At 39.0% G+C, this 15,388-nt stretch overlaps 2 protein-coding genes across 3 annotated transcripts in view; one reads left to right on the forward strand and one right to left on the reverse strand.

The window, feature by feature from the left end:
* Positions 1-12,236, reverse strand: part of susd2 (sushi domain containing 2) — a 25,698-nt gene extending 13,462 nt beyond the window's left edge. Inside the window, exons 1-13 of one of the 2 annotated variants that reach the window (XM_084358791.1) lie at positions 12,204-12,236; positions 11,867-11,942; positions 10,251-10,449; positions 8,239-8,381; positions 7,336-7,693; positions 6,208-6,409; positions 5,770-5,855; positions 5,402-5,670; positions 4,062-4,205; positions 3,292-3,444; positions 2,362-2,613; positions 1,054-1,332; positions 513-689 (exon numbers count right to left, since the gene is read on the reverse strand). In XM_084358791.1, coding sequence (XP_084214917.1) covers positions 513-689; positions 1,054-1,332; positions 2,362-2,613; positions 3,292-3,444; positions 4,062-4,205; positions 5,402-5,670; positions 5,770-5,855; positions 6,208-6,409; positions 7,336-7,693; positions 8,239-8,381; positions 10,251-10,449; positions 11,867-11,936 — 2,332 coding nt within the window. In that variant the 5' untranslated portion in view covers positions 11,937-11,942; positions 12,204-12,236. The other variant, XM_084358790.1, reaches the window with a different exon arrangement.
* Positions 12,237-12,303: 67 nt separating this feature from the next.
* On the forward strand, positions 12,304-15,365 carry LOC311260666 (retinol dehydrogenase 14). Its single transcript, XM_084358799.1, has 4 exons — positions 12,304-12,716; positions 13,014-13,256; positions 13,890-14,192; positions 14,907-15,365. Exons 1-4 carry the CDS (start codon positions 12,554-12,556, stop codon positions 15,164-15,166), a joined length of 969 nt encoding a protein of 322 aa, XP_084214925.1. The 5' UTR covers positions 12,304-12,553; the 3' UTR covers positions 15,167-15,365.
* Positions 15,366-15,388: the final 23 nt, after the last annotated feature.

The raw sequence follows: 15,388 nt of genomic DNA on the forward strand, positions 1-15,388 counted from the left end.
GTTCCTAAATTAGATAATTGTTTTTTGGTTCAAAAGAATAAAAACAGAAAGTGTCTTTGACCTTTCTCAGTCACCTGGGTCATGGTACATCTATGTGCTAAACGAAGGGAACTGGGCTTTCATGAAGGTCTTGAAGACGCTTTAACTCACATCTAAATCTTCAGTTCTAACTATTAGCTTACAGGTAAGTTCATGAGACTAGCTGATACAGATTTATTCCCCGTGTTGAAGAGCTGCCCTTCACATGCTTACCCTTCCAACTGTGATCAATTAACAGCAGTTATTCATTATAAGAGACCTGTATGATTTTCTTTTTTGTATGTAATAAAGCAAAAATAATTTCTTATAGGGTTAATTGATTAATTGTTAGAATAAACGGCAGAATAATTGATTATTCAAATTATTTTACTAGTGCACTGTTAACAGAGCAGGCAATATTTATACTTTATAGATATGAGTTCAGAATATTTCAACACAACCAGCTGTTGGTTTTGTTTCATATAAGAACCAACCTGTTATGCAATGGGGTTGCTCTCCTGTCCAGGTCCCATCGTCCAGACAGGTGCGCTCTGTTGAACCGTACAGTTTGTAGCCTTCAGTGCAGGTGAAGCTCAAAGTGTTCCCTTCTAGGTAATGTGTCCCATTCTTCTTCCCATTTCTGGGTGTGAGAAGCCAGCCACAAGACACCACTAAAGGACCAATTCAAAAATCAATATTAAAGCCATTATGTTGTCTTGACAATTGAATGTTTTTGAAAGATATGCAGATATATGAAGACAGATCACATTCAAAACTAATGCTTTCCCTTCATTAAGCTTTCAAATTGTATTATATTATTGTGGCGTATGGATGTATCCCTAAACAGGATACTGAAGAGCTCATACAGGTATCCAGGTATCTTGTCATTTTAGACATGCTGTTATTTATTCAAAGATAAAAACAAACAAAAATAAAGATGCATGATAAAGTTGCTCTTCGGCATTAACACAAATAAAATAGACACAAACATATCAACATAAAAGACAATGAATGAACGGACAGAGATCGTAGTACCTGGCTCCAGGGCTGCCACTCGGGCCTGATAACTTCGGTAGGCCCTGAGTGTGGCGTTTCCCATCGCGAGGCTCCGAGTGGTCAGGGTATCATATTTACAGAACTCTGCTCCTTCTCCAAAGCACATCGTCAACATGTCTGCCACCAGAGGGTCATCAGGTCCGTCAGGTAGAGTGAAGGCAGGGATAAAAGCAGAATCGTGGCTTGGTGGAAAGTAGTAGGTAGCCAAAAGGTACTCTGAGTCGTATGTGAAAAGGGAAGAATTCTTTGAAATGTTCCCTGTTGATAAAAAACAAACATAACACCAGTGAAGACGTGCAACCATGTGGAATTGTTGGTTAGAAAAATGATACACGCTTAAACTGATCCTTAACGTAGTATCTATAATCGCACGTGAGAACATCCTCAACTGCCTGACAGCTTTTATGTGACAAACACGAATGCAGCATCTGAAAAGCTCTACCCGTTACAGAATAAGCAAAGCCCATTTAGGAAAACATTAAAAAAAACATGTACAGTATATGTATGGGTTGATATAGATATGGACTAATATAAAGTTGTCATAGTAACCAATTAGACATGGCTAACCATATTTATCGGAATCATTGCCACAGCAGCATATGTTTGATCAGAGTGCTTGGCTCAAACTACCTATTTTCTGTAACATGAAATTAAAAATAGGAGAGCATGAGGAACGCTATAATTTGGAGATAAGAGCATAACTCTGAGAGGTCAGTGCAGGACACACACAGCATGCTGTACTGGTTTCCTTTGGCGCAGACTTTGATGCAAACAATAATTTCACTCTCAGCACCAATAAATCTATTAATTCCCACGAGCTTAAACTGGGCGTTTGCTGCACTTACACTCAAATGAATGATTTCAGTCAAAAGGTCAAGCACATCAAAAGTCAGCTACTCACCGGTTTTGAGGGATATGTACTGTAATTACAGCTGAGACATTATTATCATGTATGCATGTGGTCTGGCTCCAACTGTGTTCCAGAGATGTGGTTTCCCCATCATATCTCTCTGTGATCTATTAAAGCTATGCTAACTCTAAACATGTGCCTTGTTTTCTTTCTGTGCACTCTTAAAACATTTGTCAAAGTTTCAGCCAAACGTGTTCCAAATATGGTATCGATGGGGAATTATTAGCAAATCACACAATCCCTAATCAGCTCTTGCCCTTTGAAACATGCAACAAGTTCAATATTCATGCTGCTTTAGAGCGACAACTGATTATTTGAGCAATCAAATTGATTTTTGCTTGTTTCAAAACACAAGTTCAACACTCTTCCACACTCACAGCCGGCTCCAAAGGTGAAGATTTCTTCCAGCGTGGCTTCTGCTGGGGAGATGACCTCTCCTTGCTGGGTCAGCAGGTCATCTGATGGGTCAGAGTTCATCAGGCCGAGGAGGCCCTTAGTGTTGTTGGTGAACTCCTCTGGAAGCAGGATGGTCACTGCCATGGCTCCTTCATGCGCACGAACCTCCACGCCAGCGCCGGAGAGGAAGATAACTGTCACATTCTGAGGACTGGGAGCGAACACAAATACTCCTAGAAACAAGAGATTTTGTTTGTAATTTTACGACAAAATGAAAGATGGTAAAAATGTAAAATCTATGTACACTAAAATCTACAAAAGTTAGATATTTTACAATACACAATATATAACAAATAAAACATAATTTGAGGTATGAAGTATGAAGGAGCATGGGTGTGCGCACTAGATGTTGCACCAGGCAACGCTTTTCTGTACAAATTAAATAAACTAAGGTTGAAAACGTCATCACAAGACGTGATGAAGTTTAGTCTTTTAAAGGGTAACTCCACCAATTCCTCACATTAAAGTGTGTTTACAGGCGTTGAAAAGCAGTCCACTGGTCTAGCATTGTACTGCTACAACACTGCTGACTCATTATGGACAGTCCATACACCAGAACCATGTCTTGGTTCTGATGCATTCTTCTTCTTTTTCAAAACCTTGTGCCTACATTACCCACAAAGCAACTTAGCCACTCTGACATCATTGGAGGCAATTATTCAGACTACTTGCAGCTTCCTCTGGAGCCACAAAAAGCTTTATTGTACTTTTTTCACGTATGCAGTAGTACTCCCCAAGACTGTAAACACATTAATGTGTAAATTGGTGGAACTTCCCTTTAAATTGTCACGACTCCCAAAGTATACAGTGTCTAGTTTTGCCGCTGGTCAGGAGTGTCTCAATCATCTCACCGTGTAGGTCCATCCATCTTTGCTCGTTGAAAGGAAGGACCTTTTGGTTCCTTAGCACCTGAAGGTGGCCCCTTGCTAAACGCACCTCGATGACATCAGAGGCCTTCTCCTTCATAGCCACTGATGACAGCCATGTGGCTCTGGCCAAAGTACCTATTTGGTCAATATAGACATCACACTGTTATAGAGTAGATGCACTATGTAGTAGTATTCTGAAGTCAGTAGGGGTGTAATCACTGCAATATCAAGTAATCCAGATGTTTGATTTCACTGATCTAATAAGGAGAATATCAATGACATCTGGCCATCTACAATCACTTGGCAAATGGCTGTTGTGAAATTCAAAACAAGGAAACTAACATCTGTTCTTCTTCACCAAATGTGACCCCCAGGGATATTGAGCAAAAACAAGAGGAAACAAAGGAAATAAGTTGTTTAACTGCACCAGCATATTTCACAAGGACACAAGGACCTGACGTAATTTGCTCTCAGAACTGTGTAAAAGATAAGAGGCAGCCTAAAAACACTTAGGAGAAGAGCAAAAGCAAAAGAAGACAAAGTTCAGCTAGAAAAAAGATGGTCAATTTTTTGTGTAAAACTCTAGAGGCAGCCAATCAATCTTATCAAACCAGTAAACTGGCTTCTTTGCAGAGATCCTGGAGCAAGTTTCATCCAAACGAAGCTTTAAGCTGGAAAAGAGAGACAAAGCACTAGCATGGGGATGAAAGAGGGGACACAAACAAGGCTTTCACATCAAAATTTGGACTCACCGTTCTTAAGTTTCACCTGCTCTGTTCTGGCCTGAACACTCAGCTCTCTGTCTGGTGCAGACACAAGGTAATACTCTCCTTTCCCGTTGAAAGTGAAGCTGAGGCCGTCGAACGTTATGAAATGCGGATCCCCGAGGACAACACCTGTGAGGCGTCGAGAGACAAAACACTAATGCGTTTACACCAAATGCACATTCTGACACAAGTATATTTATTTCCTACAATACGCTGCTGATCTCTCATTCATCTAAACATTGGTTTTGTAACATCAGTATGAGGTTTCTTACAGTCTCTGAAGTAAGGCTAGGCTATACTGTATATTCATGCTACATGTTTATTGTGATTTGAAACTAGATACCGGCTTCATTACAGTAAAGTCATGTCAATTTCTGAACTAACCATTAAAACCTACTTGTTCTAATGCTTGCCTTCACCTTCTTAGTCATTGTATTCACATTACTGATGATTAGTTATCAAAAATCTCACTCTGTTAACATTTTTTTGAAAAGACCAAGTCATCCCTACAATATTGTCAACATTATCAATATTGAGGTATTTGACTTTGTCACTCAGTCCCACCATTTATGTGCTTAAGTGCTTTCGAGGAGATTTCAAAATGTCTAGATATATATTGTGTATTGCGATATCACCCAAAGATATTGTGATATTAGTTAAAATGCCATATATATACTGTATGCAGTCCTAGTCTCTACTAAGAGCAGTCAGTCAGTTATGTGATCTAATATATTTCCATAACTTAACTCTAACCTGTGGTCTGTAATTCATTTACTTCTCATGCAAAATGATCTGGTTACTACCTGCTACCTTAATTTCCATTTGCAGAGTAGAGTGTGTAGCGACATAAAGGCAGGCAAAAATTGATTAACAAATACACACATTTAACGCCACACATAACTTAAATATTTTGCAGTTTTACCTAAATTTAGTTACAGAAACCAGAATCAAGACATTATATTCACCAATAAATGGGTACTGTATGTTTGACATTAAGAAATATATAATATCCTTATCTCATTCAAAATTAGCATCTCCATAACTGTTTAACACCATAACACATTTTAAACTTAAAAAACAAATTTAAATCAGAAAATCCATTCAACCTTTTCCACACAGGATTAATTTGTTTCACTACCAGATGTTAATGCTGACTAAAATAGCAAACTACAAACCTGAAGGAAATCTGTCCTCACATTCAAATAACCCGGTTATTAACCCGGTGCTTGATTATTATACTTTATCCACTTTGTGTTCCCTTTGATATCTGTTTAGCAGTTGAAAGCTGTCTTTAAATAAACTTCATCTGACTTGAATGGTCTTACCAGCTCTTGGGGGCCGGTACTTGCGACATCCGCTAGAAGGTCGATGGTTTAAGTAGATGTGGCAATGGTCAGACCACAGGCAGCAGTAGTAGAAACTCATGACATCGTAAAGCCAGTGGGAGTACCCGGGCACCCGTGGTGGCTCCCTGTATGGAGGTGAGCCCCAGTCATGAGCCCTGTCTGGGGTGCTGCCACTGGTCGAGTCTCCCGTCAGCACCAGAGCACCTGTGCTGTCATAGCAGCACTGCTGCCCTGAACCATGTGTAGGACTGAATATATGAGAAGAGAGTCGCATTAAAAGGGGGAACATGCTTTTATTTTCAGTTTTAAAAGGTATTAAACTTGTTTTATCCTTGTGTCACTCCTACCTGGCCTGAATTGCTCTGACACAGTGGACACTGCCTGGGTGATAAGTGCACACACTGCCCCTCTCAATGTCACAACTATAGTCAGTCTGAAATAACAAAGTGAAAAAAGTCAGTCTCAATATAATAAATGTGATTTAAGTGGCAATGAAGAATACATTTGCCATGACAATCTTCTTATTGCTCCCATATTTTTTCAGTACATAGGTCTCATATAATTATTACTGTTCCTCATACAGTAACTTGTTTAGAAAGTTTGTAATTTAGTTATGCAAAGCACATTTTCCTCATATTATACTGTATACACTAATTGTAGTAATACTGATAGTGCTATCACTGCCACAACAGTTACCTCTATGATTACTTGTTTAACTCAAACTAAAACAACAAAAATAAAATGTGAATAATATGATTATAACAGTTAAATTGAAGTGCACTCACATGAAACCTGCCTGTGTCTGAGCGGGCCTGTGCCAGAGTGCAAGGACAGTCAATGAGCTCATCCAGGAAGTTGGGCAGCTTCTTCTCCAGGACGTCCCACTGTAGACACTTACTCTTGGCCCAGGCTGAAGAGTCGTCTCTGAAAGCCTGCTCCAGCTGCCAGGCTAAGACATGACCACTGCTCCAGAGTCCATGTACATCTCTGTGTATAAACAATTATAATTCATACTTTGAAAGAGGTATTTTTCCTGAAATATGAACTTATAATCAAAGCTCAAGCTATGGCTAAAAATGATTTATGTGATGATTATTTTGTCAAATAATCGATGAATTGTTCCATCTGAAAATGGTAAAAGATTTCTCTCAATTCTCTCCCAGGGCCCAAAGTGATATGTTTATATTGTTTATTTTTGTAGAAAAAAAAGATTTAATTTACAGACTGTATGTAACACAGAGAAAAGCAGCAAATACTCTCATTTGAGAGTTTGTAACCAGCACCTGCTTGCTATTAATCGAATAACGAGAAAGATTAATGTTCAGTTATCATCTGATTGTATAGTTGATGAATGGTGTCAGCTTCCTGTGGACTGACCAATATATACGGCCAGTACTGAACTATGGAATCAATGTGACGGTCAGTCTCTACATGCAGCCCATGCTCAATAAACGATGTTTGTGTTGGTGAACACCTAAAGAAGGCAGGGTAAGACACTTTGCATTTTAGCCTTTACAGCACGCCATGCAAGGATTTCACGAGTGAATCCAAGATCACCTCTCCATCATATGAGAAAAACGACACTGCCTTTCTAATACTTGATAAATATACACTAAATATACTTTAAAGGCATTTGCTTTTTTCCAGTGTGAGTGTGCTAATTTATAACAGCTCTAAAATTAGCTGCATCATCATAAATCTGCGTTTTTTCCCACTAACAGCCAACTACAGGCAGAAAACTTTCCATAAGATGTTTCACATGTTGTATATTTTTTATCAAAGGGTAACTCCATCAATTTTACACATTTTAGTGTGTTTATGGGTCTTGGGGACCCCCATTGCATTGATGTGTAAGCTGCATGTCATTTAAGACTGAATTTTATTTTTAAATGCTTGATTTGAGTCATGGATACCTTGCTCCATCTCGCTTAGAACTAGCAGTTATGCGGATATTCCCCAACTCCCAGTCAGAGAAGTCCTGTGAGGGCTTGGGGGTGAAGCTGAAGACACCATTGTTGGACAGACTCCTTCCCAGAGAGTACAGATAGCTCAGCTCAGCCTGCAGAGAGGATGATCGATTCGCCCCCGCCTCCGTGCTCCTGCTGAACTCTCTGTAACCCCACAGCTCTATGTTGACCCTCTCTGCCCCAATCAAAGAGCTGTTCCACGTCATCTTCAGCCGTCCCGCCATGTTCGGCGTGCCATAGTACTGCCACTGTGTTGCATTCACAAGAGTGACTTCGAAGGCAGGATCTGCTTTACTGGGGTGAACTAATAGTGAAAAACAGAAAATCTTTAAGGGTGTACACTGGTAGCCAGTTTTGGTGTAACCCAAGTTTTGCTGATCGAAAGCAAAAATAGAGGCAAGAGGAAATAACTGCAATAGAAAGGTCACTTTGTTCAATTATAACTCTTTATCAACCAGTTGCATAAACAGTTAAATAGTTACAGGTCTGCAGTAATAATTATTGCAAAATGGTTCTGCGTCATTTAAGCTTTTCACAGTGGCACCAGTTTATATTCTCTATACGGTAAAAACAAAGGCAGCACTATATGGTTAAAAAAAAAATGACACTACGTTTATTTTGAAAGATATTATCATTGCAATATAATTCACAGTTGGTGGGAATTATCATTTTTGCATCACAATTTTCAATTAAAAAAAAAATCCTGATGATTATATCACATTTGTTGGGGTCTGTATCAAACAGACATGTTTTTTTTTTACATCTGGAGATGTTTTTTGGAAAAAGGGCAATGAGGTATTTGCAAATTCAGAGGTGGAAAATCCTCATATTTGTATTCCAGCAACATACCTGACAAGTACTCTCCAGATCCGGAGATTCCATCCGTTGTGAAAGCAAATGGTATCCAACCTGTCTCATACAATAAAGGAGAGATGCAGTAGGCGTTGCCTTCAGCATCAATAAACCCTTCTCGTTCAATCTCATCTTTGAACCTGCAACAAAAACAGACAAACTTGATTTGTTTTGTTTTATGGCTAGCTACACAATACTACTGTACTTTGTTCTTAATGTCATTTCTCTCACACATAGTCTTTGGTCAATAACAACTGTAAGAGCTTTCCTGCAGCATGTCATTTTAGATCACTCTCTGGATAATAACAAGTCTGTCTCAGGGTTGAAATGTGCAGTCATTCACTGAAATACAGTTGCGGTCAAAAGTTTACATACTTGTAAAGAAAATGTTTATCATGACAGTCTTCAGTTCCAATGATTTCTACGGCTCTCATTTTTCTTTGATGGAATGAGAGGAACACATACTAATTTGTCACAAAAAACATTCATGAAGTTTGCTTCAAATCTGATTTTATTATAGGTCTTGGTTAAATGTCCCTCTGCTATTTCCACCTCAATTAGGTGCTTCTGATAGCCATCCACAAGCTTCTGGCTGAATTTTTAACCACTTCTGACAGACTCAGTAAAGTTCAACTAAATATATTGACTTCATAGCACGGAATTGTTTCGTCAGCACAGTCCACATGTTCTTGATGGGGTTCAGGTCAGGACTCGGGAAAGCCGTTCCAAAACCTAAATTCTGGCCTGATTTAGCCATTTCTTCACCACTTTTGATGTGTGTTTGGGATCATTGTCCAGTTGGAACACCTAACTGCACCAAAGACTCAATCTTCTGGCTGATGATTTTAGGTTTTCCTGAATAATTTGGAAGTAATACTCCTTCTTCATTATTCCATTTTCATTCTTGAGAGCACCAGATCCACTGGCAGCAAAACAGCCCCATAGCCTGATATGACCGCCACCATGCTTGACAGTACGTATGGTGTCCTTGGGGTTAAAGGCCTCACCTTCTCGCCTCCAAACATATTGCTGATCATTGTAGCCAAACAACTGAATTTTTGTTTCAGGTGACCACAGAGTTTTCCTCCAGAAGGTTTTTTTTTTGTCCATGTGATCAGCAGCAAACTTCAGTCGAGCTTTAAAATGCCACATTTGGAGAAAGGGCTTCTTTCTTGCTTCTTTTAAAGTTTGTAACTTTGAAACGACTTGTTCAAATCATTAATGGGCTCTTTCAGATCAATGCTGAGCTCTTTACACTTACGCATTGTCGTGTTTGTGGCTCAGTCTTGGGTGTATCAAACAAGTCCTATTAAAATGGGCCCAGAAAAGTCGCCGGCTATTATCAATCATAATCACTCAGAAGAAGTTACGTGGCCATGCTACAAAGAAAGTTTGATTCAAATAACTTTCTCTAATCACCAAAATTGATTGATTGTATATTTTTGACCGAGCAGATTTGGTCACAATTTCAGAAGACCCATAACAATTCAGATTTGAAGCCAACTTCATGAAAAGTAGTATGTGTTCCACTCATTCCATCACAGAAAAATGGGAACTGTAGAAGTTATTGGAAGTGAAGACTGCCATGACATACATGTTCTTTACAAGTGTGTGTATGTACAGTATGTGAACCACAACTGTATATCATGAGTCAACAGGATTTAAGATTAAGGCTAAACTATAGTATATACACTGAAATCATATTAATACTACAAAATCAGAGAATGCAATATATAATTTCAAAGGCAGCCTTATCTTGTTCTTATATAGACAGTATGTCTATCAAGAGTCTGCATGAACAGCATACTTATTAATCAGGCTGCAACACAACACAACATTTGCTTGCTTTGTGACACAGCATATGAGTTGTATAGTTGTATATACTGTTTATACTGTATTTCCCTCATTGCGGACCTGTAATGGAAACAATCCCATGATGACTGTATGCAATATTTACAGTGCATCAAGGCATGCTTCAAAGGTCACTGTGTGTGCCCATAGACACAAACCTGCAGAGAAGGCGCCCACCACTATGAAGAACCAAGCTGAGGATCCTGAGAGCTCTTCCACCCAGCATGGAGCTGGAGTGAGGCATCACCTGGAAACAGGACTGGTTGTAGTCTGCACAGCAGTTCAGCAAAGACACACAGGTTGCATGGCAGGAGCATTCCTCCAGTATGTCTCCACACTTTCCCCTGCATGTTTGACCTTAGAAAAAAAAAAACATCACAAAGATCTGCTCTGAATTTTTTGCACTTTTACCTGCATGAGAAACTGCTTCATTTGGATTGTTGCATCTAGTTACAATAAACAATGTAAACTTGTTATTTCTGTGCCACAGTGGAAATGTTTCATGAACTGAACTTGTTTCTGCACTATGTAACTTCAGTGAGAGGGTAGGATCATGTTGTGATGTAATGAGTTTTGTTTGTAGCTAGCACCTACATTACGTCTGATAAATAACAGACCTGGGATATGTATTCACAACAGTGGTCTTGCACTCAAAAACTGTGGGAGGACAAAATGCCAATTTTGACATAATGTTGCTTTAATTAAATGTTCACATTTAGACCATATTTCACAGGGATTTGTTTCTTTGAGTCAAACTCTACAATGACAATGTTCTCTTTTTACACATTCAGATGATAAAAGCTGTTTATCAAGCGAAAATCAATTTACTAGAATGAACCGGCATCCTGCAGACAAGCCACAGACCACTTAACCTATCAAACCACCACAGTCTCTCCAACTGTCACGTCTGAAACCTCATATTCATTTCTTCAGCTCGTGAAGCTTGCTCCACAAGTTATGCCTCAGAGTGGTCAAAGCTGTAACGCACTAAGTACTTGCGCATGCGCCCTTACAGTAGTAGTACTTATTTTACATTAATGCAAAAAGGTGCTCCCATGATGATGTCCTGGAGGCTTTTTGATAGCAGTCCACACAATATATAGTTCCATATTTATGACATTTTACATGAAAACTTATATGCTATGACATTACGTGCCAATGAAGAAATTATCAAGACAATTCTACAAACGTGTGTTTTAATGAACACTTTAATGAAAAGGATAACAGTTTACAAAGAATTCAGATAAACCGAACAGTAGAACATACCAAACAAATGTAAGGCTACATAAAGGACATTAAACAAGGAGAATACAAATAAATATATGTAGAAAACATAGAAATACGATAAAAAAAAATATATTGAGAAAAATAAGGAAAGGAGACAAACAGACTGGTAATATATAGGTAATATCTCATTAGACAGAGGTTTCAGGCTAAAAGCTTTCCAAACTACTCATAAATGTCTTACATTTTTTTGTCATTTATTAACTTAAGTGATTAAAGTAGTGAGTTTAGTCCTAAAAGAATGACTGAACATTTGGGAAACGATCTGAAGAATTCCTGGTGGTGAATAAAAATGTTTTGCATATAGTATGATGAAGTTGAACACACAAGATAGTGCAAGCATCTGGATCATTATAGCGGTTTAAAAGAAAAACGTTCAGACTGGAAATCACCAGCTGTCAACTAGAAGTCAACGTTAAAATCCCACTTTGCTCACTTTGAAGGCTCATATTAGTCTTTAGTCCATAAAATATATCTGAAAGCGACTTACCAGCTGTTTTAGATGAGCAAATGAGAACAACTCCACAGAGAAAAACTGTCTCTCTCAGGTATGCTCTCATGTTTGCCTTGGAGAGGAAGAATAACACTGTCATGTCACATCATGCTCGGTTGAACCTCACAGTGCAGTGTAGTGCAAAGGTCATTCAAATAGCTAACAAACCTAACTATTCGAGTTATTAAGTTATGAATTAACCGACAATTTAACGCTCGGTTTTTAATAATATTTTGTCTTCAGGCGTATCAGCACAATATCAGCTATATATTCGCTTAATACGTTTCTGTCATGCGTCGTTTTTATGTCTTTTAAGCTAGGTTTGTAACTTTACCGTTAACTCCTGCGTTTATCACATGGATCACGTTGAGGTAATATGCTCTCGCGAGACCTTGCGATATCTTAACATTTGACGCATGCGCACATCATTTTACTCGCATCTCGCTGCAGTGATCCAGAATGAATTGGAGGGGACTGACAAGTAAATAATAATAATAACAATAAAACTCTCTTCTGTCGTGTTCAATTCGTCCTGGATCATCTTCGCCGCGCTTACAGCGACGAGAACCAGAAAAGAGCACTAGTAGGGGGGAAAAATGACGTTTCTCCCAGTCAACTAGCAAGCTAACAAGCTAGCTGGAGTTAGCTCCAGGCTCCCTTAGACAGCAGCATCAGCAGCTGCTAATGATAACAGGTTTTAGCTCTCAAGGCAGCACTCATACAGAAATGTATTTCCTCTACACAATCATCGCGGCTTTAGTTTCTTTTTTCATTTTGAAATGGATGAAAAAGAGGAAGTATTGCACCGACTTGAGTAGACTGGATGGCAAAACAGTCCTTATTACAGGTAAATAAACATGTCTTATTTTATTACAGCTAATATCTCCATTTAATGATGTCGTTTGTAAGGTGACTATACTGTTTATATGAAGATCAGTGTGTTCTGAATTTATGTCAGTAAGAATAAAATATGTAAAGCTTATTGAAATGTATATCCATCATCACTTCCTCTACTGCCTCTTACCTGATATTACCATAAACATCTGATAAAGGCAGGCAGTGTTACTGCTGTCCTCTTCAAGTCCTAAGCCTCACATGAGCACTAACACATGAATTTAATGTATGTCATTTTGTTTCTTTGCAGGTGGCAATTCTGGCATTGGCAAGGACACAGCTGTTGCCTTGGCAATGAGAGGCGCCCGTGTCATCATCGCTTGCAGAGACGTGGACAAGGCTGAGAAGGCTGTGAGGGAGATCAAGTTCAAGAGTCACAGCCTTAACGTCCTTCACATGGAGCTGGATCTGGCCAACCTGCGCTCTGTGAGGGATTTCTGCAAGAGCTTCCTGCAGAGAGAGAAGAGGCTTGACATCCTAATCAATAATGCAGGTGAGGGTGTCGACCTCATGGAGGTCTCTTGTCGCATAAAAACAATGTCACCAAAGTTGTTGAGTTTTCCCTCATCTTAATGTATCGTCTTGTGATTGTGAGGCCCTCTGATTTGTGATTTGAAGCTTTATAACAATAATAATAACAATAATAATACATGAATACATAAAATCGACATGACATAATGGAAGGCAGTGCAATCATGGTTACAATAATAGATTTTACTACAATCATTCTTGCCTTCTTTATTCGTATTTGGGCTATATGGCTGAAAATTTTACTTGTGTCATCTTTAGCAACAAAAGAGTTGAGCCATGCTGTTGCACCTGGTGCCCTTTTTTTAACCACAGCCTTTAGAGTTTGTTTTGAATCAGTCAATCAGGGCCACAGACAGACAGGCTGGGGAAGTTTCAAATCATTGATGGATGGACTTTAGTTTCAGTCTCCTCTTGGTCTTGCTGGTTTGTTTTCTACACATGAAATCTAAAAATTAAATATAAAGACTTCCATAGCACGGAAACCGTCAGTGTGTGATCTTATGGACAAAAGCAACATCAGGTAAAAGCCAGATGTTTCTACTTTCTCCACATCCTGGTTTGACCTTTTTCTTCACTCTCTGTGGTGCTTCTGCAGGCATGCCCAGTGTCCTCGACTGGACGGACGACGGCTTCAGCATGTGTTTTGGCGTCAACCACCTGGGTCACTTCCTCCTAACCAATCTGCTGCTGCCGCGCCTGAAGGAGTGCACCCCTAGCCGGGTGGTCACTGTCACGTGCTCAACTTATAAATACCAGAAACTGGACTTCCAAGATCTCAACTACAACCTGCTGCCCTTCTTCACCTACTGCCGCAGCAAGCTGGCCAACATCTACTTCAGCCAGGAACTGGCCCGCATCACAGAAGGGAAAGGAGTGACCTCCTATGCTGTTCACCCTGGTAGAAGTTTTATTTTGTTTTTGTTTGTTTTCTTCTAACAAGAACCAACATTTTAGCAAGAACACTCATGTGACTGTGTGTGTTTGAATGCTGGAGTACAATGGTTTAAAAGCATGCATAGGAGTAGGAGAGGTTTCTACTTCTTGTTTTGAGTGAAGTGCTATGTAAACGTTTTCTCGATGTAGTGCTGTATGAATACATCAATTGAATGTTTACCTTTTTATATTCTATTTATTGTGAATATATTTAAGCTACAATCAATATATTTCTATTAGAAATTTAAACAATTAAGGTTTATATAGCGCAAAACAACAGACATTTTTCATCTTTTTTTCTGTACTGTTTACACTGATTTAGCGGTCTAAAACATTATGTGTGGTTGTATTAGGCCATTGTTGTCAATGGACAAAATCAATGATCAGAGCTTCTTTATGACAATATTGTGTTGCATCAATGTGAGATAGTATCTTAAAACCAAGAAGAGACATTATATCTGATTAATTTATATATCAAAGTTAATTGAAGTCAATTTAATTTACAGAGCACCCTCACATTTTCAGGATATCACAATTTATACTTAAGTTGACTTATAAAATAACTCATGTCGAGCTCAAAGATTTTAATCATATTTCCCACCCCAAACGTAAAGTTTCCGTATTCCTGACACTATTTATATGTTCATCCTAATATCTCTGCTTCCATGTGTTGCTCCAGGTTATGTCCAAAGTGGTTGGACGTGCCACTTCTCCATCCTGTTCCGGATGCTGATGCAGGTGATCATGTGGATGTTTTTTGTGCCATGTGAGATTGGAGCTCAGACTGTCATCTACTGTGCTGTGTCAGACGAAGCAGCCAAGCACAGCGGGGGCTACTTCGTCGACTGCCGACCAGCGACTCTGCGTCCTTTCGCAAGAGATGCTGGTGTGGCAAAAAAACTGTGGGAGGCCAGTGAGAGGCTGGTGAAACTGGCCTGATGGTGGAAGCTGGGTCTGTGTTTTCATTTTGTGACAGGAGGTATTTATGCTCATGTACTTATTAGTGAAAATGTATTTATGTTTTTCATGAACATTTTTGTTGTGTTCCATGCAGATGTTAAGATTTTTGGTTTCTTTATGAGCTTGTGTATTTTTAAATAAAATGTCTGATTTTGTTCAAAAACACAACCTCTCTTTGTGGATTATTATTTTATATGCATC

Source organism: Pagrus pagrus, assembly GCF_965226575.1.
Source record: "Pagrus pagrus genome assembly, chromosome: 8".
NCBI classification, from domain to species: Eukaryota; Metazoa; Chordata; class Actinopteri; order Spariformes; family Sparidae; genus Pagrus; species Pagrus pagrus.